Here is a 27,931-nt window from a genome sequence, read left to right on the forward strand (position 1 = left end):
ATAGTAACCTAGTGGTCACTATGAGAATAGCACTGTCTGCTACTCAAGGTAATCAAGGTAATCATTCAACAGATGCTGCACACTGCATTTCTGCTTTGCTCATTATATTGAGTACTGTCTGTATGTACAGTCCTCATAGTTTTCAACAGTTCACTTTTTTTTAGGACAGCTGCCTCTCTGTTCAAATATTAGACCTACCCTTTAGTGAATATCTTTAAACTGGAGCAACACAATTTGCATAGTGGAGAGTGTAGTTTGCATGCTCTCCCTGTGTTTGGTTTTTCTCCAGGTACTCCGGTATCTTCCCGAAATCCAAAAAACGTACTGATAGGTTATTTGGATTCTAACAACAAGATTATCCCTAGTGTATATGTGTGTGCATGTAGTAGGAAATGTAAGCTCCAAAGGGGCAGGGACTATGTGAATGACCAACTGTTCTCTGTACAGAGTTGTTTAAAATATAAGTTTATTTGCATACTGATTTTTATAGAGATCATTGATCATTCCTTATACCACCCTGGGAAAGGGCAGCCAGGTGGGCACAGCGGGGGAGGGGGGGCATGGTGGTTTAAAGAGGGTGGTGAGGGAGCGTGTGAGTGGCATGGCGCGGAGGACGTGACTGCTCGATCGCTTCATCATGGCCCCACCCCCATTATACAATATCGAGATTACTTGCATTGCAAAGTGAGGGGCGTTGATATGATGACGTGATTCAGCGCGAATCACATTGCCGGGAGCAGCACCTGGGATTCGGGAACCTCCCAGCACTTTCGGGAGAGTAAGCAAGAATGCCCTATACACACTTAAATGTAGGAAGCTCCTAAATTACATTATGTTCTCTTTTGGTATATTCTGTCATTCAGTAAGAATGTGTCTCACATTTACCATAAAGGTGAATGATGTCTTTAATTGTGTTCACCATGCCATAGACACAAGTGGCTGCACTGCAGGTAATTCACTATTGACCTGTTTAGTATCTGTGGGCCCTAAAATTTAAATTGTATAACTTAATACTGTATAAGCACACTTCACAATACATACACAGTGTACACTACATTATGCACCGATTCACCAGCAAAACTACTAAGGGCCAAATGTAATAGGGTTCAAGTTTTAGTTAAAATCCAACTCGCACCTTCTCACATTTTTTGAAGGTGCGAGTTGGTGCCGGGACTCGCAAATGTAAGAGCCTGCAAACTTTTGAGCTTGAGGCTACTACACTATGCAAATGTGTGTGAGTATTGCCTATGTAAACTCGCACCTTTTAATGCGATTAGGTCATTGAGATAAGTATTGTACAGAGAGAGGAAAAGCGGTCAAAGGACAGAGCCTTGAGATCACCAATGGAAAGAGGTGAGGTAGAGGCATGTGGAGATAGAGAACGAGAGATTGGACCCAATACTATATCTTGAAGGTCAAAGGTCTTGAGGATTTGCAGTAGGTGGAAACAGTCATTTATGTCTAATTGTGCTGTGGGGTCAGGCAGGATGAGAATAGAAAAAATGTAAAAGGGCCAAAGCGCTGTATGAGAGCAGCTGGTGAAAAGGGGTGTCAGCCCCAATAGAATATAAAGAAAAGGACTAGGGTACCAGCACTAGAACTAAATAATACGACTCATGGAGCAGCACAATATTACTGGTTCTGGAATACCAGACGTTCATTCAGTCCTTAGCAGGATAACCGCAATGGTGTAGGCTGAAATGGGTCCTCCGGATGTTAGTAAACTGCTGCAATCGCTGATATAATTCAGTCCAGAGTCAGAGTAAATATCCAAGTAAATAAGGTATGGTAAGTCCAAAATAGCAATCAAATGTAGTGAAACACGTTGAGCGCTACATTTGATTGCTATTTTGGACTTACCATACAGAGAGAGCATGTGAGGACTTATATGAAACAAGATTAATGAAAGTTAGAGATGGCTGTAGTTAAGGTCAGCTCTGTGTTCTACCTTCCTTTTACTTGTTTTCTCTATCAAACAGTGAAAGCAGTAGGCTAAGGTGGTACCAAGGTGTGTGATCATCACACCTAGCACAGGGATGTTTTGAAGATCCACTGGATTACCATCTTAGTTCAGGTGCAGGTCAAAGTTAGTTCAACTGCAGTTGTTGTTACTCTCTCTGTTCCTCCTTTGGTTATCTCAGTGGCCTTCTTTGTGGCAGTACCTGGTGCCACAACTTCTGCAAGCATGGTGGTCAAGTACTCTGGCTCTGAATACAAAAGTGAGCATAATGTTAAAAACAGTTAGTCTAAGCTGGTGGATCACCACAGTAGTGTCTGTGAAGTACAAGAGTGAAACCTTTTCTAAAACTAGGACACTTATGGTTGCCAGCAGCTGACTGTTCCGCAAAGATTAATTCATGCTTTATGTATGCATTTTCCAGTGCATCTCCTCATACCAATTGTACCACACCATGGTTCACAATATATAAATGTCAACCACTGCTTTGTTGGCATCTGATACTGCTTGTGCCTTATAGTAGCCATGCATAGCTATGTATACTTTTCCCACTACCAGCTACAATTATTATTCTACTAATTTATGCATCATTTGTTTCTCACAACTATTTTTAAGCTATTGTGAGCAGGATGATTTTTACTTGTTTTATGTAATTTTATGTTATCAATTTGTATCATGATTGCCTCAAAGGATAATGACAGTGCTATGTAATATGTAGCTGTGTTACTGGATCACATAACCACACTAAACATTTTTTCATATCGCAATCTAGCTGGACATTATACAATATGCAGCACTTACCAGAAGTAACTAACTCCTATTTTCCTATAGATTGTAACCTTGTATGTAAAAACAGAAAATAGACATGCTCTTAGTTATGCGCAAAGTAGTCAATTAGGCGCAATATTAAATAACACCCAAAGTGAATTTCCAGATATAGGCTGATTAATTAAAATTAAGGCTACTTTAACAAAGGGCCATGCTCATCAAATACACAGACCTTTCTTTTTAATTACTATTACAGAAACTTTTGTGTTACTTTTGCAATATTTGTAATTTTCTTGATTGCTACTATAAATATATATTTGCTTTTGTTTTAGAGAATGGATGCCAAAAAAATTCTGGGACGTCGAGAGATAATGTCCCATGATGCCGATGGGTTAAAAAACTTTTTTGAGAAGAAAATTGAAAAACAAACATTCGAACTACAAATTGAAGATGTAAGGAGAAGCAAAAGTGCTCTATCAAAGTAAGTATTTTGTGGCTTCCTCCATTAATGATAAAGACTAAAATTTGATCTGGAACTATTTAATTCATGATAATGGCACAGATGATTTTTGGTTCTAATTAAGCATGTAATTCAGATAAATCACTTGGATTGGTGTTGAGAACAAACTATCATTAAATTAAAAAATGTAAAATAAATAACACATTCCTATCCCTGAAGAAGAATACACTGTATATGTAACATGTTGTAAAAAAAATATTTTATTTAATAAAGTATTGTACACTTCTTATGTTGCAAATCAAAATTAGTTTGGAAGATATTGGAAAATCCATTATTTTGAAGCAAAAAAACAGATATATAAATCCTGAAGGTATGTGCTACAGACACTTCAGCTAAACAGAAATTGCAAACACAACAATATTTATTAAATGGAAAACTTATCATTGATAAAGAAAATTGATCTCTATAATTGATAAATGAAGATTTTTCCCTGTCTGAAGCTGAGAGACATTTCTTCCAATATACATATTGATGATGCCTATTAAGTGTAGTCTGTCTTATAAATTGAAATGATTTTGATATATTTATAACAAATGGAAATATAAGTGATTGCCGAGCTCAAAAACATTTTTCCTTTCAGAAATGATTGATTTTTTGAGAAGTATATGAATGCCTGAGCTGAAATGTGCTAAATAGAAAGTTATCCAAATACAATTATTTAGCTATACCTATTATTTTGAATTGCAATAAACAATATTTTACAGACAATAATCTTACTTGAATGGAATTTCCCATAGAGATGGGTGATTTCGCAGATTGCGAAATACAGGCAAATTTCATCAGTTTGCATATCAGTACATGTTGACCCAAAAATTTCTCTGGTACTCAGTCCTTCTAGAATGTTTAGAGGAAAACTCCATTGGTTACTACTATTTCCAATTGTGATATGAACTGCAATTTAGACTAAAAAAACTGATGTAGTTAACACAGTTTTGTTTTGTATACGTGAGACTTCTATTGATTGGCTTTTGAAAGACAACTCTGAATGGCTTCCTACAGTATCTATAAAGTAGACAGACTTGCCAAAAAAAGCTTATTCTTGTTCGGGATGCTCTAGCAAGCAGTTCATTGCACTCTTTCAGGGTTTTTTTCAACCTCTTGGACTTCATCAAAAACAAAAAGAAAAGCAAGAAAGAAGTAAAATTGCTACAACATTACAGAAAATATTTGAAATTCTAAAAACATAACACATTACATGTAGGGCCACATATTACTAATTAAAAATAAGGATGTAATTAAATGGGGTGCAATCATGTTTTATAAGGTTAAAGGGGCGCAATAATAATAAAAAAAAACATTAAAAAGGGACATTATTATTATTTGAAACATTAAAGAGGGCATTTTTTTTTATATATTTAACTATTCAGCATTGGCCCAGGCATCCCTAGATGTGGGAGCATAAATTGATATTTGTGGACCCTCCAAAATAGCATTTCTCAAACTATTTTTCTCTGGGACCCCTCTGACAACAAAATGTTTACAGTACCCAAGTGATTAACCACAGAACAGTGCTGCTAGAAAAATAATGCTCACATACCTCTTACGTGGCATCAGACATTCCCACATATTCCTGACATGGCATCAGACACCCCCATACATCCTTTACTGGCATAAGACGTCCCCACAGACCCACACATGGCATCAGACATCCCCAAACATCCTTTACATGGCATCAGACTTCTCCACAGACCCACACATGGCATCAGACATCACCAAACATCCTTTACATGGCATAAGACTTCCCCACAGACCCACACATGGCATCAGATATGCTCCGTATGTGCCTATCAGGAACCTCCAATACCATTAAATCTCCCCTAATATTATATAAGACTGCTTAAACTCCCTCACACTTACTGTTATGTCTAGATTTGGATACTAGAGTCTGCTACTTTAGCCTGTTGCTGGAGCCTGCTGCTTGTGCCCACACAGAAGGGTAGAAAGGCAACTTTACTCCTTCTGCCTTGACTGCAGGAGCTGGATTTGAATGCAGCTGGAGCCTGCACAGTAAGGTAGGAGGCCACACTTTCCTCATCCTACAGCCCTATTGGATGTGCCTCTACTGTTACCTCCCCTTGCTGTACAGAGGAGGAAGTCAAGTGACACGGCTACAGCAGGTCCACCTGACTACTTTCCACTGACATTGCATGACCGAACAACTCATGGTGCATTACTGCCATCCAGGAGCCAGGTTCAGAGAAAAATCATGCAACTCCATCACAAGATCACATTGGGGTCGTGACTCATAGTTTGGGAACCAGTAGTCTAGAATGACAGTGGATTTTACAAAACCACATGCAGTTTGTGCTAAACCGCTGCTGATTTGCAATTTAACAATCCAAACTGCTATGTATTCAATCCAACAGATTGGAGGCAAAATGATTTTGAACTCGTTGCCAAAATTGTACTCCATTACATTTTCCTCCTTATCACTTTTTGTTTTGTTACTTGTGTTATATAGATAACATTGGGGTCTTAGTTTGAGAACCACTGGTCTAGAATGACAGTGGTATTCATAAAACCACATATAGTTTGTGCTAAACCGCAGCAGATTTGTGATTTAACAATCCAAACTGCTATTTACTTAATCCAACAGTGTAGAGGCAAAATTATTTTGAACTCGCTGCCAAAATCATACTCCATTACATTTTCCCCTATATCACTTTTTGTTTTGTTACTTGTATTATATAGGCTGAAGAAACCAACTCTATAGTTTACTATGTCTGTGCTTTAGGTAACTTTTATAAGCATAGTTCTCCCAGCTACATTTGTTGAGGATGAGGACATTTGTAGTTATTATTTTTTTACCTTCAAAATAATCCTTGATCTATCAAAAATTTACACTACATACTGTTAGAGCTCTGTTTTGCTTTTTCCTGTTAATATGTTTCGGTGCCACCAAGGGTCACCAGGCCTCCTGATATGTGAGCTGAAGTTCTGGATCTTTCCAGAGGTGCTGCTCTGTTTTGTGGCCAGATTTTAGATGATTGACTACTGGAATATACCTGACACCTAGCTATTTAATCTGCCTGATCCCAGCACTCCTTGCTGGGTCATCAATGTTTCTGGACTTATGTTCCTGTGAGCTCCTGTGTTTTTTGCCTGCCAAACTAAGGAGCTTCTGCCATTCTTTAGGTTTGCTTCTGTATTTTCTTTGTTCAGTTATGCATGACTTTATTTGTTCCTGACTTGTTCCCATTATGATCTCTGGATTATTATCTGCATTTCCAAGTGTACCTGCTTTTTAAAAGTTATTTGTATTTCCAAATGTATCTGCACTTCCAAGTGTATCTGCTTTACCATGATTATCTGCATTTCTAAGTGGTGTACTGTACCTGCATTTCCAAGATTATCTGCATTCTTCTGCCATTGTATCCTCCCTAAATAAACATCCTTTTGAATATATCACTATATTATATATTACATGCATCTTTGCGGCCGCATAGCCCCTATTCATCCAATAGTTACCATCACTATTTGTGCACTTTTGCACTAGCCCTAAACCTGGTGCAAGAGATCCAGCCAAAATCAGCCCACAATTCTGACTAAATGCCTGCAACATGCCCTCAATCAACTTATCCTATGTATGGAAGGGGATCCAATCACTATCCCAACAGTCAGGATGCCAACACTTAGAATGCAGCCGCTGGATTCCCGACACTTGTCAGAATCCCGGCACCGGCATCCCGACCACCAGCATCCCAATGGTAAGTACTGTGGTTAGGGTGAGGGTTAGGATTAAGGTTAGGCACTAAGGGGGCAAAGTTAGGTTTAGGGTGTGGGGAGGGGAAGGTTAGGTTTAGACACTAGGTGAGGAGGTTAGGTTCAGGCACCGGGGGGAGGGTTAGGGTAGGGAGAGATGGAGGTTTATGATACTGACCAACAACTGTCGGTATCCTAAACCTGTCAGGATGCTGGCATCAGGATTCTGACCACCAGGATCCCGAGCGCCGGCATCCCATACCCAACCCACATGAAAGCTCCATTGCCATTAAGTTTCACCCCTTCAGCCACAAGTGCAGATGCGACCCAGTTGCACACAGGGGCAGATTGGTAATTTAATGTGGCCCTGGAAAAAACTCAGGAAGAGGCCCTATGCCACAGGCGCATGCGCGAAATGGATGGGGCCTGGTTGCAAGGGGTTTGGTCTAATGTGAAATGCCATGCCTGCAAGCCACTCCCCTCCATTTTCTCATGCTGGGGGCATTCCCACCAATCCAGGAGCTGAAAGCCCTGCCCCCAGTCCCTCTCTCCAGTGAATAAGCACAGCAAGCATGTGAATGAGCATTTTCTTACCTATATGATTTCTCTGCAGCGGGGAACCTTTGAAAAAATTGATCGTTACTGGCCGGGCAGTGTCTTGAGTCACCTATTTGCGTGGCAATAAAGCCAATGTCATCAACATGCAACAGAGGTTCAACCAGATAATACATAGTAGCAGAAGTTTTGGGGCAGGACAAAATGGGAAATTCCCATATCAAACAAATTTATATTAATAAAATATATTTGGTCATTTGGTACCATCTGCGTCTCCCAAGCGGCATTATTCTGCATCTCCCTAGGGCCATAGGGCCATTATCCTGTGTTTCCCCAGCCCCTTTCTCACAGACAGATCAACTCCACTTGGCACAGAATAGCCCATTTCCCCCACACACAAGTCATCCTCACTTAGCACAGAATAGCCCCTTTCCCCACAGACAGATTATCATCTCCCCTTAGCAAACAATATCACCCATGAATTACTTGCCAGTGCCACCAGCCGTGGACCCGCTCCACCTCTGTGGTGCCTGCCTGGCATATGAAGCAGCACCCTTCCCTGGGTGGGGACTTAAAAGGAAAGCTGCTTCGCATGAGACCGGCTGACCGCTTTACTAGCTGTGACAGGCAGCCGACGGGCAAACACAAAGCAGGGATAGCCTGCGATGTGATTCTGGAGGCGGGGCTACAGATAACAAGTGGCCCCACCAGTCGGCCCACTATGATTTATTCCGCTGAAGGTAACGGCCAATCCGCCCCTGGTTGCTCTAATTCCCCTGTAATTGCTCATAGTTGAATAGTTGAATACACTGGGCTACAGAGCATGCACATTCTAAAAATAGCAAGATCTGCCAGCAATATGTAGTTGAGTGCAAATTGCTATCAGCCCCATAATCACTAACCCTGAAGTTAGTGCATATATTTAATTTTAATTGAAATACTACTGTTCATATTGCTACATTTAAGCATTGCAGTCCATATGCTCTATACATATAATCGCTTCATTTGGACACTGCAGTCAATACAGTATGCTCTATGTATGAAATTACTTCATGTAAACACTGCTACTGTTTAATTTTACTATACTGTACATCACATTTTGGTCATTTCAGATAACTTTGAGAAACAAAATTAAAATTTTTTATTTTAAATTTCATTTTTAAATGTCAAAATCTAAAATAAAATGCAATAACCATTGTATTATATTTACAATATTCTATAGGGCGAAGGTGAAAAAAGTCTATGATTTGAACATAAATATTTGTTCATCTATAATTAATGCTACATACAATCCTGGAATTGGAGAAAAGCCACATACGGTACTGTAGTTCCAAATTGAAGGTTGGCAGTAACCTAGGGGATCTATTTACTAAGCAGTGTTAGGAGACAGAGTAAAAAGTGATAAGGTGCCAGCCAATCAGCTCCCAACTGTCATTTTTCAAACACAGCCTGTGAGATGGTAGTTAGGAGCTGTAAATAGACCACTTTACTGGTACTTTTGTTATGTAAGTGTTTTAAAGAATGGAAAAGTATCTCACCAGAAAAAGGCAGGAAAACTTTGCTTGTAAAGAAGCCTGCCAGGAGGGCAGGATAACTTGGCTAGATGAGTTGCCTGCCAGGAGGGCAGGATAAAGTGGCAAGATGAGTTGCCTGCCAGGAGGGCAGGATAACTTGGTTAGATGAGTTGCCTGCAAGGAGGGCAGGATAACTTGGCTAGATGAGTTGTCTGCCAGGAGGGCAGGATAACTTGGCTAGATGAGTTGCCTGCCAGGAGGGCAGGATAACTTGGCTTGACGAGTTGCCTGCCAGGAGGGCAGGATAACTTGGCTAGACGAGTTGCCTGCCAGGAGGGCAGGATAACTTGGCTAGATGAGTTGCCTGCCAGGAGGGCAGAATAACTTGGCTAGATGAGTTGCCTGCCAGGAGGGCAGGATCACTTGGCTAGGTGAGTTGCCTGCCAGGAGGGCAGGATAACTTGGCTAGATGAGTTGCCTGCCATGAGGCCAGGATAACTTGGCTAGATGAGTTGCCTGCCAGGAGGGCAGGATAACTTGGCTAGATGAGTTGCCTGCCAGGAGGGCAGGATAACTTGGCTAGAAGAGCTGCCTGCCAGGAGGGCAGGATAACTTGGCTAGATGAGTTGCCTGCCAGGAGGGCAGGATAACTTGGCTAGATGAGTTGCCTGCCAGGAGTGCAGGATACAACAGGCTGAAAATAGTACAGGTGTAAATGTACAGTTTGATTACACACAGTAGGGCTTAGAAAGCTGTAGCTGCTGATTACACAGAGGAAGCACGGACCCAAAGGCTTGAGCCTGCATACACTGAGCACAGCATGTGGATGGTGAAAATAGACAGCAAGCTAACAGCAATCAGAGCAGAGTGGAACAACAGTCTGAATAACTGAGCTACCTGCTGAAGCCTGGAAGGCAGCTTGGAGGGAGACGGAGAGTGGTAAACAGAAGCAGCGGCTGAAGTGTAGACAATCACGGAGGATAGCTGGAACAACCAGACCGAGCTGTAGGAGAAAACTCTATATCCGGCGAGGGGGAATGAATCTGGAAGCTACAAATAGGAGGGGCAGCCAATCAGCAGCATATGGGAGTATGAGTCACTCTCTGCAGCATCCCCGGTGCTTGGTAATCATCGGAACCGGATTCTGAATATTGTGAGTCAGTGTAGGTCCCGAGCCAGTGGGAAACAAGCCGCTGCCACGGCTTGTGACAACTGTAAGCTGCACTTTATGTTTCAGCAAGTGAATTTTTACTCTGGGGGCGATTTCATTGTTTTTTTTGTGGCTGTTTGTTTTGGGCGCTCGACAGGAGGGTGTGAGCAAAAATGTGCAATAAACCCACGGTTAGGGTGCCAGTTTGGGCACCCCAACCAGGACTTTAGATGGGTTTAGCAATTTTACATGGCTAAACCCAGTCTAATTGGGCACGAAGAATTAATGAGTGTCTAGAACAAGTGAATTGCAACACTGGGCGCCCATTAATTATCACCGCCCACAAAACGATTCGCCCCCTCAGTGTCTTGTTTTATTTTCCTTCTTACTCTGTAGCTGCAGGACAACGTCTAAGCAAACATTGACCTTAGCCTTTACTTAAATAAATATTGTGTGTACAATAGATCAGCTATTGCTTGTGTGAATGCCGCACTTGACAACCAATCCCAGAGTTTTTTAGTTGGACGGTCTTTACTATTCCCAACTCCCTCCACTGATGTAGAAAAGAGGGGGCTATGTTATTATGGGGCTATGTTATTGTGGCGCTATCCTGCGGACTACGTTGCCATTACTCAAAAAAAAAAAGCAATCTGTATGTGAATATATACATATAAAGTGCATATGAGCAATATACCAACAGGTATTAATTAAATGAGTGTATGTGCTTAGAATTTTCTGCAATATACACACTTTCACATCTTGTCATCATTAACAACCAGGAGGAACATGCTGATAAACTTGCTACATGATATCCATTTGTGTAAGCATCCTGCAAGCCTCACATGCACAAATTTATGCTGACAAGAAAGCTTGTAAATATGTAATATGTTTTGGTGCTAGGATACCTTTTAAGCTGCTGTCACTTCTCACACACAATATCACTTTACTTTAATGCAAAGCCTGGTGGCGAGAAATAGTTTTCAATCAACTGTGCTGATAGCAGGTTGTCATTTTAGTCTTTCCCTTGAAGCATTATTTGATAAGGAAGCACCCACTGTAATACATTGTCATGCAAACCCTACATTACAAATATATTACATTACAAGTGCATATGAACCAAGTATAAACTGCTGTATAATATAGGGAATAATTATATCTGGCAAGGATAAACCAACAAGTCTTCTTTAAAAAAAAAAACACAGAATGGTTGTAAAATAAAGATATAAAATATAAAACCCCAAAGTGTTTATTGACCATATAACACCACAAAGCTACTGTCATACAGTTCACAGACCTGCAAAGTGACTTTGAATGTACTCATATTCTAAAATGGGCTGGCATTACATTATATAGGAGGTGTGGTCACAAAATACCTTCTTTATCCCTCTTATTATAGCAATACAATATAAAGTTATGATGTATAAAACTATGAGAATGCTCACACAAGAGAGCATGCTATTCTAACAACAGATGACAAGTGCCAAGCCTGTAGTCACCATCCTTTCTAAGAAATATGATTCTCTGAGTAAAGTGTGCGTATGATACTGTATTAGTGGCCACTTATCTGTTATCAGTCTTAATTTGTTGCTCATCCACATTGCCCCAGCTTTGAAGCTGGTACCGATAAAATAACCAGTAACCAATCAGCCTACTGAATTGCTGAGTATGCTGATCTTATTGAAGTAACTGAGATACTTGTGTGATTATGTTAGCGAGCAGGAGGCAAGTGGGAAGCCGCAAACTGGCAGATAAATGAAAGAGCTGTCAAACTGATGCAGGAAGAAGAAGATTGTGTTGTCAAGCAAACCTGTCTTTATATAAAACAAATTTCAGACATCCAATGTTATGCTGCTTGTTTGTATTATAATGTTATAATAAACATGTGAAATAATTGAAAATGTAAAAAATACTAATTTTCTTATTTCTTTTGTACATTTGGCCTATTTCAGACTAAGAGAAGAATGGAGACAGAGGTTGGAATGCAGAATTAATATGTTGCAGTCTCTGCAGGAGGAACAGAGGAGGCAAATGTACGGCAAAGAGCCTGAGCATAAAGCAAACACTGCAGCTTAAATTATGTTAACACAAGACTGATGTTTTACTTATGTATTATGGCTTTTTCTCCTGCATTCACAAATCTCTTTCAGTATCTGTTTATGATTATGCTCAAATGACACCAGTCTGGGTGATAGCACAAATATTAACAGACTTAATTAACTCTGACTATAATATCTAAATTTAGAAAAGCTAATGCATTGTTTTTATACGGCTGTTGTTATCAGTATTAATAAGCTTTCTCATGCAACAGCCCATTGTAAACACAGAAGACCTAGCTTTTAGGATTGAATAAATTATTAACTAGCGCTCTTCAGCATGCATATTTATAAGGTGTGCAATGTCTTTTTGTCATTAACATCCAAATTAAGCAACTCTAAAGTGTATTGATAGATTCATTTACAGCCATTCATTATTATTTTTTGCTTCCAGATGCACATAGTGAAAAATAAAGTGTGACACCTTGGGTCCTCTTGTTACAGTGGGCCCTGTAATGCTTTTTCTGCCATTGTACTGCATGTGGCTCTGAACACAGAAGATATGTGATTGTGTTTCTATACAATGGCTGCATGCACTATGATAGGTGCTTACCTTACTTTAAATGTTGTGTAAATATTTATACAACATACAGTGAACCATGTGGATCATAGTATTAATTACTATGATCTGTAAAATCTTATTCTCAATATAAAAAAAGAAAACTACATCTCAAAAAAAAAAATTATATATATATATATATATATATATATATATATATACATACAGTATATATACACATGTGTGTGATAGATATACCACTCTTGGGTGTGCTGTCAAAGCTTGGGTGTGCTGTCACAGCAGGCGTATATCAGTGCATAAGTGGTATATCTATCTTATAAAATGGCCCCTGTTGTGACAAAATAGTTCTACATGGAGATTAAACAGATAAAGAATAGGAGGAAAAAGTAGTTCAGTATAGGCAGTTTAATTTTACTTATCTTTAATGACTAAACATTAAATGGTAGTGTAAGTGAATAAAAGTTGTAATTTTACTCTCAGAAATGTGCTGCTGTCAGTGAGGCAGTGATGAGCTGCCTTTCTCTACGTAGTCCCTCTGTGGGTGATGATATTGTTTACACTTGTGGAGTGACAGTTGGAAGCAGTTCAGGCATATGGTACAGACGTGAGCCCAATGTTAGTATACACTATATATTATAGATGAGCAGATAAATTTTGATGAAAACCGAACACACCCGAACTTTGAGGTTCCAAGTTGAACAGAGTCCCAGCTTGGATCACTTTGGGCTCAGAGTAGAACCAAGTCACGGCTCGAGTCTCCTCGCCAAGTAAGGATCTGGGATCTCAAAAATGGACCTTGCGTGTTTTCGATTGCATGTCAGTCCCTTCCTCCTAATTCAGGAGAGTGTATGGGCTGTAGTTCTTGCTGCAATACTATATATTAGTTACCATTAGAGAAATTTGTGGGCACATGGAGTGGGTGGAAAGCATGTAAAAGACTGCAGGTATCTTTGTCACTGTGTGTTTGTTTGTCAGACACTAGCTGCAATGCAGTGCAAACAGGCTCTTGTGTATGTTTGTTAGAAGTGAACTTTAAGTAAGACGCACTGACTTAAAATTGTTTTTCATATTCTTTTAAACTGCCATTTGTTTCTTTGTGCAACTGCTCTGTCACTTAGTTTAGCCAGCCAGCTTGCTGCAGCCAATATGGGTGAAAACAATATTGTGAGATGGTCAAAATTGACTGGGAATGACTGGTAATTAATATTCTTTTTCTTATAATAATAATATGATAGGAACGAAAACAGGTCCAAGTTACATGATTTTTAGCTGTTTTTATTAATTTTTAAAGAAATTCAGATCCAAAACCAAAAGCAAACCAAACCCAAAACACTTGAGGGTGGTTTTGCCAATACCAAAACATAATGATTAGAACCAAAATCAAAACACGTTGGTCTGGCACTCACATGAGTAAAATATTGCCCCATTGCCTTCCTAGATGGTGAATGCAGTGAGAGCAGTCAAGCTCCAAAAATATTGTATTTTCAGAGCTTGATGAATTTAGGTCCCCAAACTAGTGTATGGGGACAGCAGGCCACATCGGGAGAGAAAGTTAAGCAGGAGATACTGTATCTGTGCTATCGCCTGCTTTACTTTTGTGATAAATGGCCCAAAACTTAATTTATACAAAAGCAGGTAAAAATATAAATTTTCACCTGCTATTGTAGAAATTAAGTGATAATAAAAGGACCCCATAATAACAATGTAAACACATTCCAGTACTGTCCAAACATTTCACTATTAGAAAACACTTTCTTCAGGAGTTTTAAAACAAGTGCATTGCATTTTCTTACATTGGTTCCACTTTAAAGCCCTATTTAGATGTTATGATTTTGCCAGTCAAGCAATTAGCTTTAACAATATAATGATATACTGTAGGTACTTAGGACCTCATTCAGAGTCGGTTGTTGCGGCCGCACGGTCGTACGCCACCGATGTTCGCTATACTGTGCATGCGTAAAGTTCGCAATGCTCGTGCGCAAACTAGCCGCTACGATCAGAAATTTCTCTCTCCTTGAACACAACCAGGTCGGTAGTTTGAGTGACAGAATGAGGCGTTTGTGGGTGGTTAGAGGGGAAGGTGCTCGAAAACGAGGGAGTGGAGATCCGAACGCAGGCGTGCCTAATTATGCGAACGGCGTTTTATGGGAGTGCATACGGTTTATGGGAGTGCATAATTAACAAAGTAGCATCTTGGCACATGTGACATGGGAGGTTTTTACACTGACATGATCGTAGAGCTTAAGAGAGGGTATGGTCAACCTTAAGCTCTACGACCAGTTTCGATGGTTCCCGATGGTCTCAATTAATCCTTATATGCCCGGAGATGACGTGCAATGCGTACGAGAAGGGGGCGTATTTATTTTAATTCCGACCGCTTCCTCCCCTTGGTCGGCCAGCTACCGATCCGAACTTAGGGACGCAACTTGCGAGGGAATCATTTGAATATCCGGCCCCTTTTCCCGTACGACAGTGCGGCCGCTTCAACCGACTCTGAATGAGGTCCTTAGTCTTAAGTTAAATGATGTGTAGAGAAATGCTCAATCAAGCTAAATCCAAGTCACCCTAACAAATATGAAAAAACTAATTACCTTTAGCTGAATACAATCTATAAAAAATTTTTACTTTTTTGAAAAAATGTATTTGATATTAAATATAAATCCAGCATAGCAAAAAAGTCTTAAAATAATATTGTTTCTTCATACATATAGAAGTGTCCATTGTAATAAACAAAATGACTTGTAATAGTTGACAAATCTTTACATTAGCCAAGTTTGATTTGCTAACGTCGACATCTCTTTAGATGGTAATATAGTGAGTCAGAGTATGGGCGCCACTTACTTATAGTAATAAAGTGGCTAAACTTGCTTGAAGAACTGTTGAATAACACAGTCTTGAATCACAATATAAAGTCACACTTCCCACTCTCCTCCATGGGTGGTAGCTCAGTTCTTCAAAAACACTGTTGGGTGATACGTTGCAGAAAACCTTCAGTGAATGGGGCAAAGAACAAGCGCCTACTAGTGTAGTAGTTTAGAATTCTATAAACACAATTTTAGATTTGAATTATGTGTACCAGATAGATGCTAATTATTAATATATCAGCAGAGGTCTTTATCTCCAGTATACGATATTCCTGGGTGATTATTCTCCAACCCCTGCTTAGTGCAGTCTCAGCTCATAACCTCAGTAAATATAAGACTCCATAGTGCAGTATTTTAGTGTAAATTATAAACATTTATTCTCAGCACAAATATAAACAGTAGACAATGAACAAACAGAGTTTTTTGGCTTATCTGATAAAGTCTGGTCTCAGAATCTATAAAAGTAGGTAGAAGTGTGTAGAGGTGAATGTAAACCAATGCGTTTCGCCAATAGATGGCTTACTTAGGGGTAGTAAACAAGGTGCCCATTAAGGGTATTTATACCCCAACCTATTAGGCCCTTAATCACACTGTACATGGCTTTCAGCATCAATCGGAAGTCCATGTCCAGCGCGAAACCGGAAGTCAGGGTCCGGCGGGCGGAAGTTTATACACATCATGCAGTGACTATGGGCAGAAGTACCACCTGCATCTAGTGCTCAACAGAGCTAACATTATAATATTTGGCCATGAATGTGTATTTCAAAGCCCAGTGTGTTGCTATCTATAGCGGGCGCCATTTTGTTGTGGTCTTAACACATTAGTGGACGCCACCATGTTTTAAAGGACAAGCAGGATTATTCTGGATAAATAAATAAATAATTATACCATTAGAGTTACATCTATGAGCATCCACACATATTGCATATAAGTAACCTTCATTAAAAAATGCTTCCAATGACAAGATATATACTATATATAAACTCATATCAATATAAACAGTTATATTTATTACATTACACTAATTTTATCACATTATAACTGTTTATATATATTTATACTCCTTGATATGAGTTTATATATAGTATATACCATGTCATTCCTGATAGCGACCATGTCACAGTGCACCAGACACCGGCTACCACTTACCGGGCCCAGCAGCACTGGAATCTCCGATGGCGGCAGGCAGCGGGTGGGGAGTCCCCTGCACCTGCTGCCATGATGTTCGCTCCGGGTCCCACTCATGCTGGCTGGAAGTGCAGGTGGCCGCGGCTCTCCTAGGAGTGCGCACAATGACCTGCAAAGAAATTTAAAGTGACAGATGCACCAAACGTGAAGTCATGTTTGGCACAAGATTTAAACTTATTCTATTAAAGTCTCTGGCACCAGACAGGTACCAGAGTATAGGCTCCATAACATACTCCAGCATTCCAGTACTTACCTGTTATCCTGATCTTGACCTTGGCCTGTTTGTGACTCCGAATTTGTCTAATCCCTTGTACTGCTCCTGATATCTGGTTCTGACTTCGGCTACTCCCTGTGACCCGTTTACGTCTGCTCCCTGGTACTGTCTCATCTGTTTGGTTTTGACCCGGCTTGTTGACTATGTTTATTCTTCTGCACCTCACCTCATCCAGTGTTCACCAGCACCTGAGGACCGTGACCTGTCGGATGCAGCCAAGTCCATACCTTCTTGTGAAGGTCCATGGTGAATACCGCCAGAACATTAGACTCCGCACCTCAGGCATAGGTCTAGCCAATTCCCTAAATACGGGCCGCATCCACAATCCACTCGAGAGTTGTGACAGAATACTCAGGCCCAAAAAATGTGGATGCTACTGGTAATCCGTCACCACGAGACCTGCTCGAGAACTTACTTGTCGAGATGCAAGAACAAGACCAGGCTCAGATTATGCAGTGTTTGGAGACACTGATGCAGCAAGTCAGTGTTGCTCAAACACCTCTGGTACACCCAGGTCCATCTACTATGGCACCAGCCGCAGGGGCTTCCGCACCAATACGGATTCCAAATCCAACAAAGTATGATGGGGATCCGACAGGCTGTCGTGGGTTCCTGAACTAGTGCTTGATCCAGTTAGAAGTACAGGCAGCAAGTTTCCCTTCAAACAGGACAAAAGTGGCTTATATAATCTTGCTATTGTCAGGTCAAGCATTGGCTTGGGCCTCTCCATTGTGGGAAAGTAATGATCCGCTTGTCAACAACAGTGCCAAGTTTCTGAGAGCTTTTTGGAAGGTCTTTGATGAGCCTGGGCGAGTATCCTCCACAGGGTCGGCTATCTTGCAGCTGAAACAGGGGTACCAATCTGCGGGACAGTATGCCGTACAGTTTCAAACCCTTGCTTCAGAGTTGGGATGGAACAATGAAGCCTTGGTTGCCGCATTTATGCACGGACTGTCAGATCAAATTAAAGATGTCCTCACATCCAGGGAATTGCCAGCTTTCTTGGACGACTTGATCTCCTTGTGTATCCGAGTAGACCTTCACCACAGAGAGAGAGCACGAGAAAAGGAACAGTCTCATCCCTTCACTTTTAAGCTGGATCCATGATTCATGGCACCTACTGAGTCTCCAGAAGAACCCATGCAGATTGGGAAATCTTCCCTTCCTGCCGCTGAAAGAGAAAGGAGGTTCAAAAATAAACTTTGTTTGTACTGTGGTGAATCAGGCCACCTTCTCTTTGGCTGTCCAAAGCATCCAGGAAATGAGGAGTCCTAAATGATCGAGGGGTGGTCAGTTTAGGTGTGTTGAATTACACCCCAAAAGACAAAGTTACTTCCCAGTTTTCCATCAATGTAACCCTGGTTGTTAGAATTTCCTTTGAAGAAGTCAAAGCCTTCTTAGATTCGGGTGCTGATGGCATTTTCATCACGGCTAAAAAGGTCCAAGAGTTAGGTATTGCTAGCATACCGCTGCAAAACCCCTTAGCATCATTGGCGTGGATGGAAATAAACTTCCCATGGCTACTATTCACTCGCGGACAACAGAAATCACCATGCAAATAGGGTTTCTTCATCAAGAATCAATAACATTCTATATCCTCCCGTCAGCCGAAAGTCCTGTTATCTTGGGTCTTCCTTGACTTCGCAAGCATGCCCCAGTTCTGGACTGGAGAGATCCTCAAATCCTGTCATGGGGTTCTCAATGCTGAGGGTCCTGTTTATTATCTGTCAAACTACCTCATCGCATCATTCGGTCCTCAGTTGTCTCTTCAGAAGATCAGCTTCCAGCACCATACCAGTCCTTCAGAGATGTGTTCAGCAAAAAGGCCGCGGAGATGCTTCTTGCTCATCGGGAGTGGGATTGCGTTATAGATTTATTGCCTGGAAAAGTCCCACCTCGTGGAAGAATTTTTCCCCTCTCACTTCCCAAATCCCAGGCAGTTACTGAATACATTACAGAGAACCTGGATAGTGGATTTATCAGAGAGTCTAAATCACCTGCTTGAGCTGGTCTTTTTTTTGTTAAAAAGAAGGATTGGGGATTGAGACCATGCATCGATTACCGGGGCCTGAATGCCATTACTATCAAGGATCAGTTTCCTCTACCTCTGAATTCAGAACTCTTTGATCGGATTAAGGGAGCAAAGATTTTCACTAAGCTAGATCTTCATGGGGCCTACAATTTAATCAGAATCCGATCTGCAGACAAGTGGAAGATACCTTTAATACTCCAGATGTATTTTCAAAAATACATGAATCATATTTTCCGGGATCTGTTGTATAAATACGTAGTAGTATATTTGGATGATATCCTAATATTTTCTGAAGATATAGAAAGTTAAACCCCATATGTATGTGAGGTGCTTTCACGACTCTGAGCAAATCAGCTTTTTTGCAAACTTGAGAAATGCTCTTTTGAACAAAATAAACTAACATTTCTGGGCTACATCATTTTGGGTTCCTGCCTTTGAATGGACCCAGAGAAGCTTGCTGCTGTTGTCAACTGGTCCCTCCCAGTTGGATTGAAAGCAATACAATGCTTCCTGGGTTTTTGCAACTTCTACCACCAATTCATCAGCAACTACTCTTCCATCGCTGCTCCCATCCTGAGACAACCTAACTGTGACCAACCATTTTTTATGGAGGTGGACGCTTCCACGGTTGGGGTTGGGGCAGTCCTGTCACAGAAAGATAAAGGAAATAAGTGGTACCCCTGAGGGTTCTTCACCCAAAAGTTCTCTACATCAGAGAGGAATTATGTTGTTGGTGATAAAGAACTACTTGCTATCAAACTGGCTCTACGAGAATGGCGATACTTGTTAGAAGGAGCTAAATTTCCCATAACAGTCTACACCGATCATAAGAATTTGACATACCCTAGGACAGCTCACTGTCTAAATTATCATCAGTCCAGATGGTCATTATTCTTCATTCGATTTAATCTAGTGATTACTTACCGGCCGGGTAATAAGAACATCAAGGCCAATGCCCTGTCTCGAGCATTTAGTTCTGCTGAAATGAAAGAAGTAAAGGAGGATAAGGCCATTCTAAACCCTGCCTATTTCATAGCAGCCACCAAGAGGGTCAAGATTCCGCTGGGGAAAACATTCATAGCCTCAGAACTCCCAGCTAAACTACTTCAGTGGGTGCATTCATCACAGCCGATGATACATCAGGATGTAAAGAACTTTGTGGCAGCCTGTCATATTTGTGCTCAGCACAAGATTCCACCATACTCTCCATCAGGTTCCCTGTTGCCACTACCAGTGCCTGATTGCCCTTGGACTGACATTTCTATGGACTTTGTGACTGATCTGCCTTCATGCCAAGGGTTCAACACAATTCTGGTGGTGGTGGATAGGTTCTCCAAGGCTGCTCACGTTATTCCTTTGAAAGGTCTACCTTCAGCACCAAAGATGGCAGAGATTTTTGTAAGAGAAATATTTAGGTTACACGGGTTTATTAAAGACATTGTTTCTGACCGAGGGGTACAGTTTACCTCTAAGTTCTGGAGAGAATTATGCAGGTGCTTTGGCATCAACCTGAGCTTCTCTTTGGCCTATCATCCCCAGTGTAATGGCCAGACTGAACGAGTAAACCAATAATTGGAAAAATTCATTAGGATGTATGTTTCAGCCAATCAAGATGACTGGGTCTCTCTGCTACCTTGGGCTGAATTTCCCAGAATAACCTGTACCATGAGGCATCGGGACACACTCCATTCTTTGTTCAGTATGGTCTGCATCCAGTGTTACCCGAGTTACCAGGCCTTCAGCCAGTATCACTTCCAACCGTACGCGGTACAGTGAATCGATTCTTTAGGATCTGGAAGATGGTAAAAAGGCATTTGTGTAAAACTTCTTCAAGGTACAAGATTTGAATTTACTCTATTAAAGGAAGTCTTTGGCACCAGACAGGTACCAGAGTATAGGCTCCATACCATCTCCAGCGTTCCAGTACTTACCTGTTATCCTGATCTTGACCATGGCTTGTTTGTGGCTCCAAATTTGTCTGATCCCTTGTACTGCTCCTGATATCTGGTTCTTCTTGCGAGTGAATACCGCCGGCACATTAGACTCCACGCCTCAGGCATAGGTCTAGCCAATTCCCTAAATATGGGCCGCATTCACAATCCACCCGAGAGTTGTGACAGACCATTTATATGACAGCAGAAATTTTTTTAATTTGTTTGTCAATTGGGAATTCACACATTTGCAAAACAGAAAATTCACACAAATCTTATCCATTAGGTGGAGTTTTTTCCACTTTAAGCCCTATTTAGAAACTAAGGTTTTACCCATCATGCAATTATTAAAATATATAATATATAACATTAAGTGGGGAATTCAATTTTCTTCGTGGAGATCTAGCTCCAGGGTTAAGTGCCCAGAGCTATTCAATTGCCCAAGCGGTAAACATGCAGCTAGCATGCGATACAGTCAATTGAATAGCTCTGAGCACTATGGAAGCTACATCCCCGTGAAAATAATTGAATTCCCAATATAAAGATATAGGTATTTATTAGTCTTAAGTGAAATAATGTACAGATGGTTTTCATGGAAAATAATATGCAGATATAGCTACGGTTCGGAGGGAGAAAATCAAAAAAAGAGAGTAACATTGCTCCTTGCAAAGCCAAGTTGTAATGTATTTGGGGAAAAAGTAAAATGTGCAGAGAGATTTAGAGTTGGGAGAGTCATGTGCTAGGTCAACACTAAATTGCAGTGTAAAAAAATGACTGTACAATGGATTGGGGAGCAAGGAAGGGGTCACATTCACAGGAGATCAATCAAAATACCACAATAATAAATAAACCTGCAATAATATAAATTGTGCTCACAGGAAGGTGCTCTCTGTAGTAAATAATATATTACAGTAGTAAACAGGTAAAGACAAAAAGTACTTCACTATTGGGGTACACTTCTTTGCAAAATGAGCTATAAAATATAGCTTTTAATGTCTATCAATTAATAGGTAACAACAAGCAATAATATATGATATAGAACACAATCAGAGCAAGAAAAGCGGTAAGGGCAGTATTGGTAATGAGAATAATTTGCCAATATAATAATTTTTCAGCAAATAGCACAATGCAGAAATATTGTTTAGACACCACCTCATACTGAGAATAGGACAAACTATTAGTATTAGTATCTTGTGGCATTACCAAAAATTGGTAATGCCACAAGAATATAAAAGAAAAAATATGTATGTGTAAATAAATAAAAAAAAGGATGAAGGAGATATTCCATTGTGGAAATGAAAAAGGGGATATGGAGTGAATGGACAAAATAGGGGTGCAAAATAGAAACAATACAATCGAGTGTAAAAAAATTACAGTCTAAAATGCTGTAACCACAAACCTCATATTTGTCCCAAATGTGTTGGGTGCTGAGTGTGTATCAGGCTCGTCACAATACATTTACTTAGGAGTTGAGTGATAGCAATTACAGCCTATATGAAACGGGCATAATGTAGGGGTGTATTAGGCTGGTCATATGGCATCTCCTGCTCTAATACCACATTATGAAATACTCACATTTAGGGAGATGTATCCATTTTTACAAACAGTATCTTCATATAGTAGTATTGGATGATTACAATGAGCAAATGTAACTAGATGGTAAGTTTATGTGGCACCAATTTGTTTGATGGTTAATCAATTGCAATTGGACATAATATGTAGTTTATACAGAAAAAATACAATTGTGATATGAACTGTTGATAAAATGTGAGAATTAGTACCATAGTTATCATAGTACTCACGTATTATACCGGTTGCCTAATTCTAATACATATGTGGTCTTGTATGTAGAAGCTGTTGTTAAGTGTTTTTTATTTAGTAATTATGACTGTAAAAAACAAAAATAAGTAAAAGTAACTTAATACGTATAAAAGTCAGCATCCTAAAAGGTTGTCATTCTTATTTATATACCTAAATATTGATAGGAAATTAGCATCACACTGACTGGATCATATGTGAAAAGGTAAGCAGTGTGCGAATGAAGTTATAATGAGGTGTAGTGATATTAGTAGCTAATATAATAGGTAAAAGGGGTGTGTAACATTAGTAATGATTATCATTAATGATGTGCTTACTAGTATATTATTTACTCCAGGAAGCACCTTCCTTTGAGCAAATTTTATATTATTGTAGGTATATTTATTATTGCGATATATTGTTTGATCTGCTGTGCATGTGACCCCTTCCTTGTTCCCCAATCCCTTGTACAGTTACATATTTCTCTGATTTATCCCAGATTCTGGGTCTTATCCACTCTGAGCCATAACCTGAACATCTCAGTGGGTACTGTGCACTACATCATTCATGAGCAACTGGGGTACAGAAAAAAGCATTCATGCTGAGTATGCTTGATACCGATTTCTTCTATGACAGGAGAGATGCCTTGGTGTACCTTTGGAACAAATGCTTAGACAAGTATGAGGACTTTGTGGAAATATAATCTGTGCTAAAGCCATACTATAGATTATACGTACTGTATAAATTAGAAATGTGCGGTTAATTCTCCAGAAATTCGAATCCACCCGAATTTTGTGAATCTGGACAGATCCAAGTCTCGGTTATAATCTCCTGAAGATATCCGGATAGATTCAAGTCGCAGTTCTGATCTTCCCATGGTTAGGAATTTGGATTTTAAATCCAAATTTTGGATTTTGGATTGCAAAAATTATATGATTTTAGCTGTTTTTAATATTTTTTTGTTAATACAGTATTTTTTTTTTTTAAATACCCAGAACCAAAACCAAAACCAAAACACTTGAGGGTGGTTTTGCAAAACCAAAACCAAAACATGAAGATGAATCCAGATCTGAAGCCAAAATCAAAACACGGGGGTCAGCGCACATCTAACGTATATGTACTAGTAGAATAAACTTACGCAATGAGAGGCCTTGTTACTCTACCTTATTTAATGAACCACCCTTGAATGTGAATATGTTATAAATAACATTAAAATAAAAAAATTATTGTTTTCCTATCCGTGGTTGTTAATAAAATAATGCATAGCATTGGCAGAAGATGTGGATTTTACTCAAAAGTCAGCTGAAAAATGTTTAACAATTCCTGATATTGTACTATCAATAGTGGTTATGAATTAAGAAAAATGGTTGGTGAACTTTAGTACTGTATATAAAATATTATGGGCCAAATGTAATAGGGCGAGAGTTTAGTAAATGTGACAGTTTAGCAGTAAATTGGTTGAGCTTTATCTTCAAAATGGGAAAACATCTGGAATAGAGTTTAAATCATGAGAGTTTTCTGAGTCTAAGAACATGCAGGTTTGCATGTTCTCAGACTCTATTACATTTGGCGAGTTTAAAGAGTGTGAGAGATTACTGCTAAGCTCTCACATTCTCCAGACTCTCATCCTATTACATTTTGCACTATATATATATATATATATATATATATACATAATATATATATATATATATTATCTACTGCAATAGCTACATTAAACTTGGCTCATAATGTAAAATAATTTTTATTTATGATTAGCAACATAGGCCCTGATTCAGAGCCGGACGCAAGTCGCTGCTCGTTCGCTCCGAGCGATGTTTGCCCAACTGCGCATGCGTATGGATCGTAATACGTATGCGCGAACCACTCAGTGCGGCCGAAATTCATGTGCTCGCAAAATAGCGAATGCCTGATAATTTGAGTGACAGAAAGAGGTGTATGTGGGTGGTAACAGGGGAAGGTGCTTGAAAACGGGGAGTGGAGATCCGATCGCAGGCGTGCTTAAAGGTCAAAACGGGCGTTTTATGGGTGTGCATATTTAAAACAGTAGTGTCATTGACCACGTCACTGGGTTATTTTAGAGCCAGAACTGCTCGCAAAATTGTGGTAGCAAACACCAGCCCCAAGAATAGCGAGCAGTTCATACCCTGGTCGATGTACTCGATTAATCTAATAAAAAGCGGACATGACGTAGGATGCGAGCGGCCAGGGGGCGTATTTTTTCAAAAAACGAACGCAAGTTTTGTTCGCTCGTTCAGACATAGAGGCGTGAACAGACCGCAAACAGCGAACGGTTCATTTGAATAGCCACCCCTTGTTTTAGAACGAACGACCGCAAATAGCGAGTGGCTCTGAATGAGGGCCCTAGATACTATGCTAACATGTGAGGAATAAAACATGTGATAGAGTTAAACTCTGAATATTGCTTTGTACAAATGTATGCTGACAGTATAGAAACAATTCTCATCAAAGATATCTATGTGCCTATTGTTTGCAATGGCAAAGAGATATATACAATGTTGCAGTGAAATGTCACCATCTGCACCTTTCTTATAAACAATGAACAAAACTTCTTTAATACTTGAGGTGTAGTGATATTAGTAGCTAATATAGTAGAAAAATCTAGAAAGGAGTAGTTATATACTTATTTATACAATGCTGCCCCCTGCAATGGTGTCTTTAACACCATTGCTGTGTGTGTCTAATTACTCTCTGGCCATATTAACCCATTCCTTTCCAGATATCATGGTCACCTGACAACTTGCTTTTACCAACTGTTAATAAAAAATATGAGTTTACATTATATTCTATGTCAGGTGCACAACTCCAAATTATTAATAATATATATAAATGCAATAAAATTTTGCAATCAATAGAGGTTTTTAGCATAATCATGGCCAAGGTTATGGGCCTGCCCACAATATCCAGGAAACCTCTTTTGGGTAGGTCCCTAACATACTAGGGTTCAAATCCAGAGCGCAGGACCCCCCAAAACTGCCCCAGCCAAGCCACCCCAGGGCACCAGCATAGTAAGAAGAGTGCAGTGTAAAGAGATAGTTAGGAGCAGCTGCAGCTGCATATAAAGAATGAAAATAAAAAAGTGAAGTACATATATATTAAACACACACAGTGAAGGGTTAAAATGTGTTATAAAGGAAAATGTGTTATAATGCGGTGCCCTGAGACAGATTAACCAACGCAATCCAGGGGGACCCACACCCCAAAAATGAACCAAAGTTGCACTACAGTATATAACTTGTAGGACTTACCTAGAATTGTGCCTAATACAGTGTGCATATACATTACCATACTCCATGCTTTGAAACCAATAAGGAAGGGTGCTAGTCCAGAATAAGGGTGTCTCCTTTCCCTCAGAAGTGAGATTTGTCTGTTTCTGTACCTGCAATTAGTCTCATCAGGTAGCACCTCCCATCATATATATATAGTCTGGTTGTACAGTCCAGAAATCTTTCCCATATATTATATTCTATGTACAAGAAATGTGCTTTGTATTACTTGCTGGCAGCGCATGCTGGGGCTTGTGGTTTCACAACACTTGGAGAGGAACTGGTTGTCAATGACTAGTAATAATCAACAGTAATCCTTTCATAATCAATAATGATCATCACTGTCTAGCCACTCCCTCAACATTTAAATAAGTACATGCAAAAAAATAATATAATTTTGCAGCATTAACATATTTTTTGTTACTTTTTAAAATGTATTCTGTTTGCCTGCAAACTCGAAGGGGGAATTCAATAGTTTTTTTCACATTCACAGTTCCCATTTAAAGTGACAGAGGCTATTCAATTGTTTGTGCTGCTGGGCGCGAATGCTGCAGGCACCCATTACTTATCACGGATATCAAGGCCAAATGCACTGGGATTAGCCGAATAAAGCAGCTAAACCTATGAAAACTTGGGCGGATTTCGGCGTGCTTTCCTAATGGGCACGCCCCAAGCGGTACAAAGAATTGAAAAGCTCCCAGTCACTTTAGACGGGAGCTGCGACAGCGCAAAACTATTGAATTCACCATTTTACTATTTTTTATAGAAATAAAATAACACCTGCAATTTTAATAAAGTTGTTATCTACCAGTTATTCTGGTAAATCTGCTGCCATTGTATATTTACATACTTTGCTCTCTGGTTTCATATCACAGTCGGTTATTGAGTTCCACCTTTCATCTCATTACAATCAGAGGTAAATGCTGGATCTTCACAGTACACTCCCATCATTACATTTTATTATGCGAATCAGAATCTATGTACATACATGTAAATTTGCTATGCATAAGTGTGGACACCCGGCATCTGGTTGCATATATTTTACAGAAAGTATTTAACATAACCCCTGCAGGGAACAACTTTAAACATAAGATTTCTGCACATCTATTGTACATTTACCATTTCCCTGTCTGTCAGTAGTTAGTAACACCCCCGCCAGCACAGATCACAATTTCCAAGTGTTTCTTGTAGTCTTTCTTTTCTTGTTGTATTATGCTTTTCCTACTCTTTTTTGAAGAACTGATTTAGGGCCTGATTCAGAGCCGGACACTATTTGCGCTCGCTCGTTCAGAAAAAGGGGCCAGATATTTAAATAGAGCGCTCGCTCTTTGCGGTGTGTTGACGCCTCTATGTCTGAACGAGCGAACAAAACATGCGCTCGCTATTTTTTATAAAACGCCCCCTGGCCGCTTGCATCCTACGTCATCTCCGCTATTTATTAGATTAATCGAGTACATCGAAAGGCGTATGAACTGCTCGCAGTGCTTGTGGTAGCATTTTCCTACCGCAATCATGCGAGCAGTTCAGGCTAAAAAACAACCAAGTGACGTGGTCGATGACGCTGCTTTGTTAATTATGCAGACCCTTAAAACGCCCGTTTTGACCATTTGGCACGCCTGCGTTCAGATCTCCACTCCCCGTTTTCAAGCACCTTCCCCTGTTACCACCCACAAACGCCTCATTCTGTCACTCAAATTAGCAGGCATTCGCTATTTTGCGAGCACACAATTTCCGACCGCAATGACTGGTTCGCGCATGCGTATTACAACCCATACGCAT

General features: G+C 40.0%; 1 protein-coding gene across 2 annotated transcripts in view; it reads left to right on the forward strand.

The window, feature by feature from the left end:
• The window catches only part of LOC148526686 (protein FAM240B-like), a 37,047-nt gene extending 13,270 nt beyond the window's left edge, over positions 1–23,777 (forward strand). Inside the window, exons 2-4 of one of the 2 annotated variants that reach the window (XM_088470272.1) lie at positions 3,058–3,206; positions 12,116–12,196; positions 23,365–23,777. In XM_088470272.1, coding sequence (XP_088326398.1) covers positions 3,061–3,206; positions 12,116–12,196; positions 23,365–23,470 — 333 coding nt within the window. In that variant the 5' untranslated portion in view covers positions 3,058–3,060 and the 3' untranslated portion in view covers positions 23,471–23,777. Of the gene's footprint in view, positions 1–3,057; positions 3,207–12,115; positions 12,654–23,364 lie in introns of those variants that run through there. The other variant, XM_088470273.1, reaches the window with a different exon arrangement.
• Positions 23,778–27,931: the final 4,154 nt, after the last annotated feature.

The sequence above is a fragment of the Taudactylus pleione genome, unplaced genomic scaffold, assembly GCF_031769625.1.
Source record: "Taudactylus pleione unplaced genomic scaffold, aTauple2 ptg000095l, whole genome shotgun sequence".
Taxonomy (NCBI): domain Eukaryota; kingdom Metazoa; phylum Chordata; class Amphibia; order Anura; family Myobatrachidae; genus Taudactylus; species Taudactylus pleione.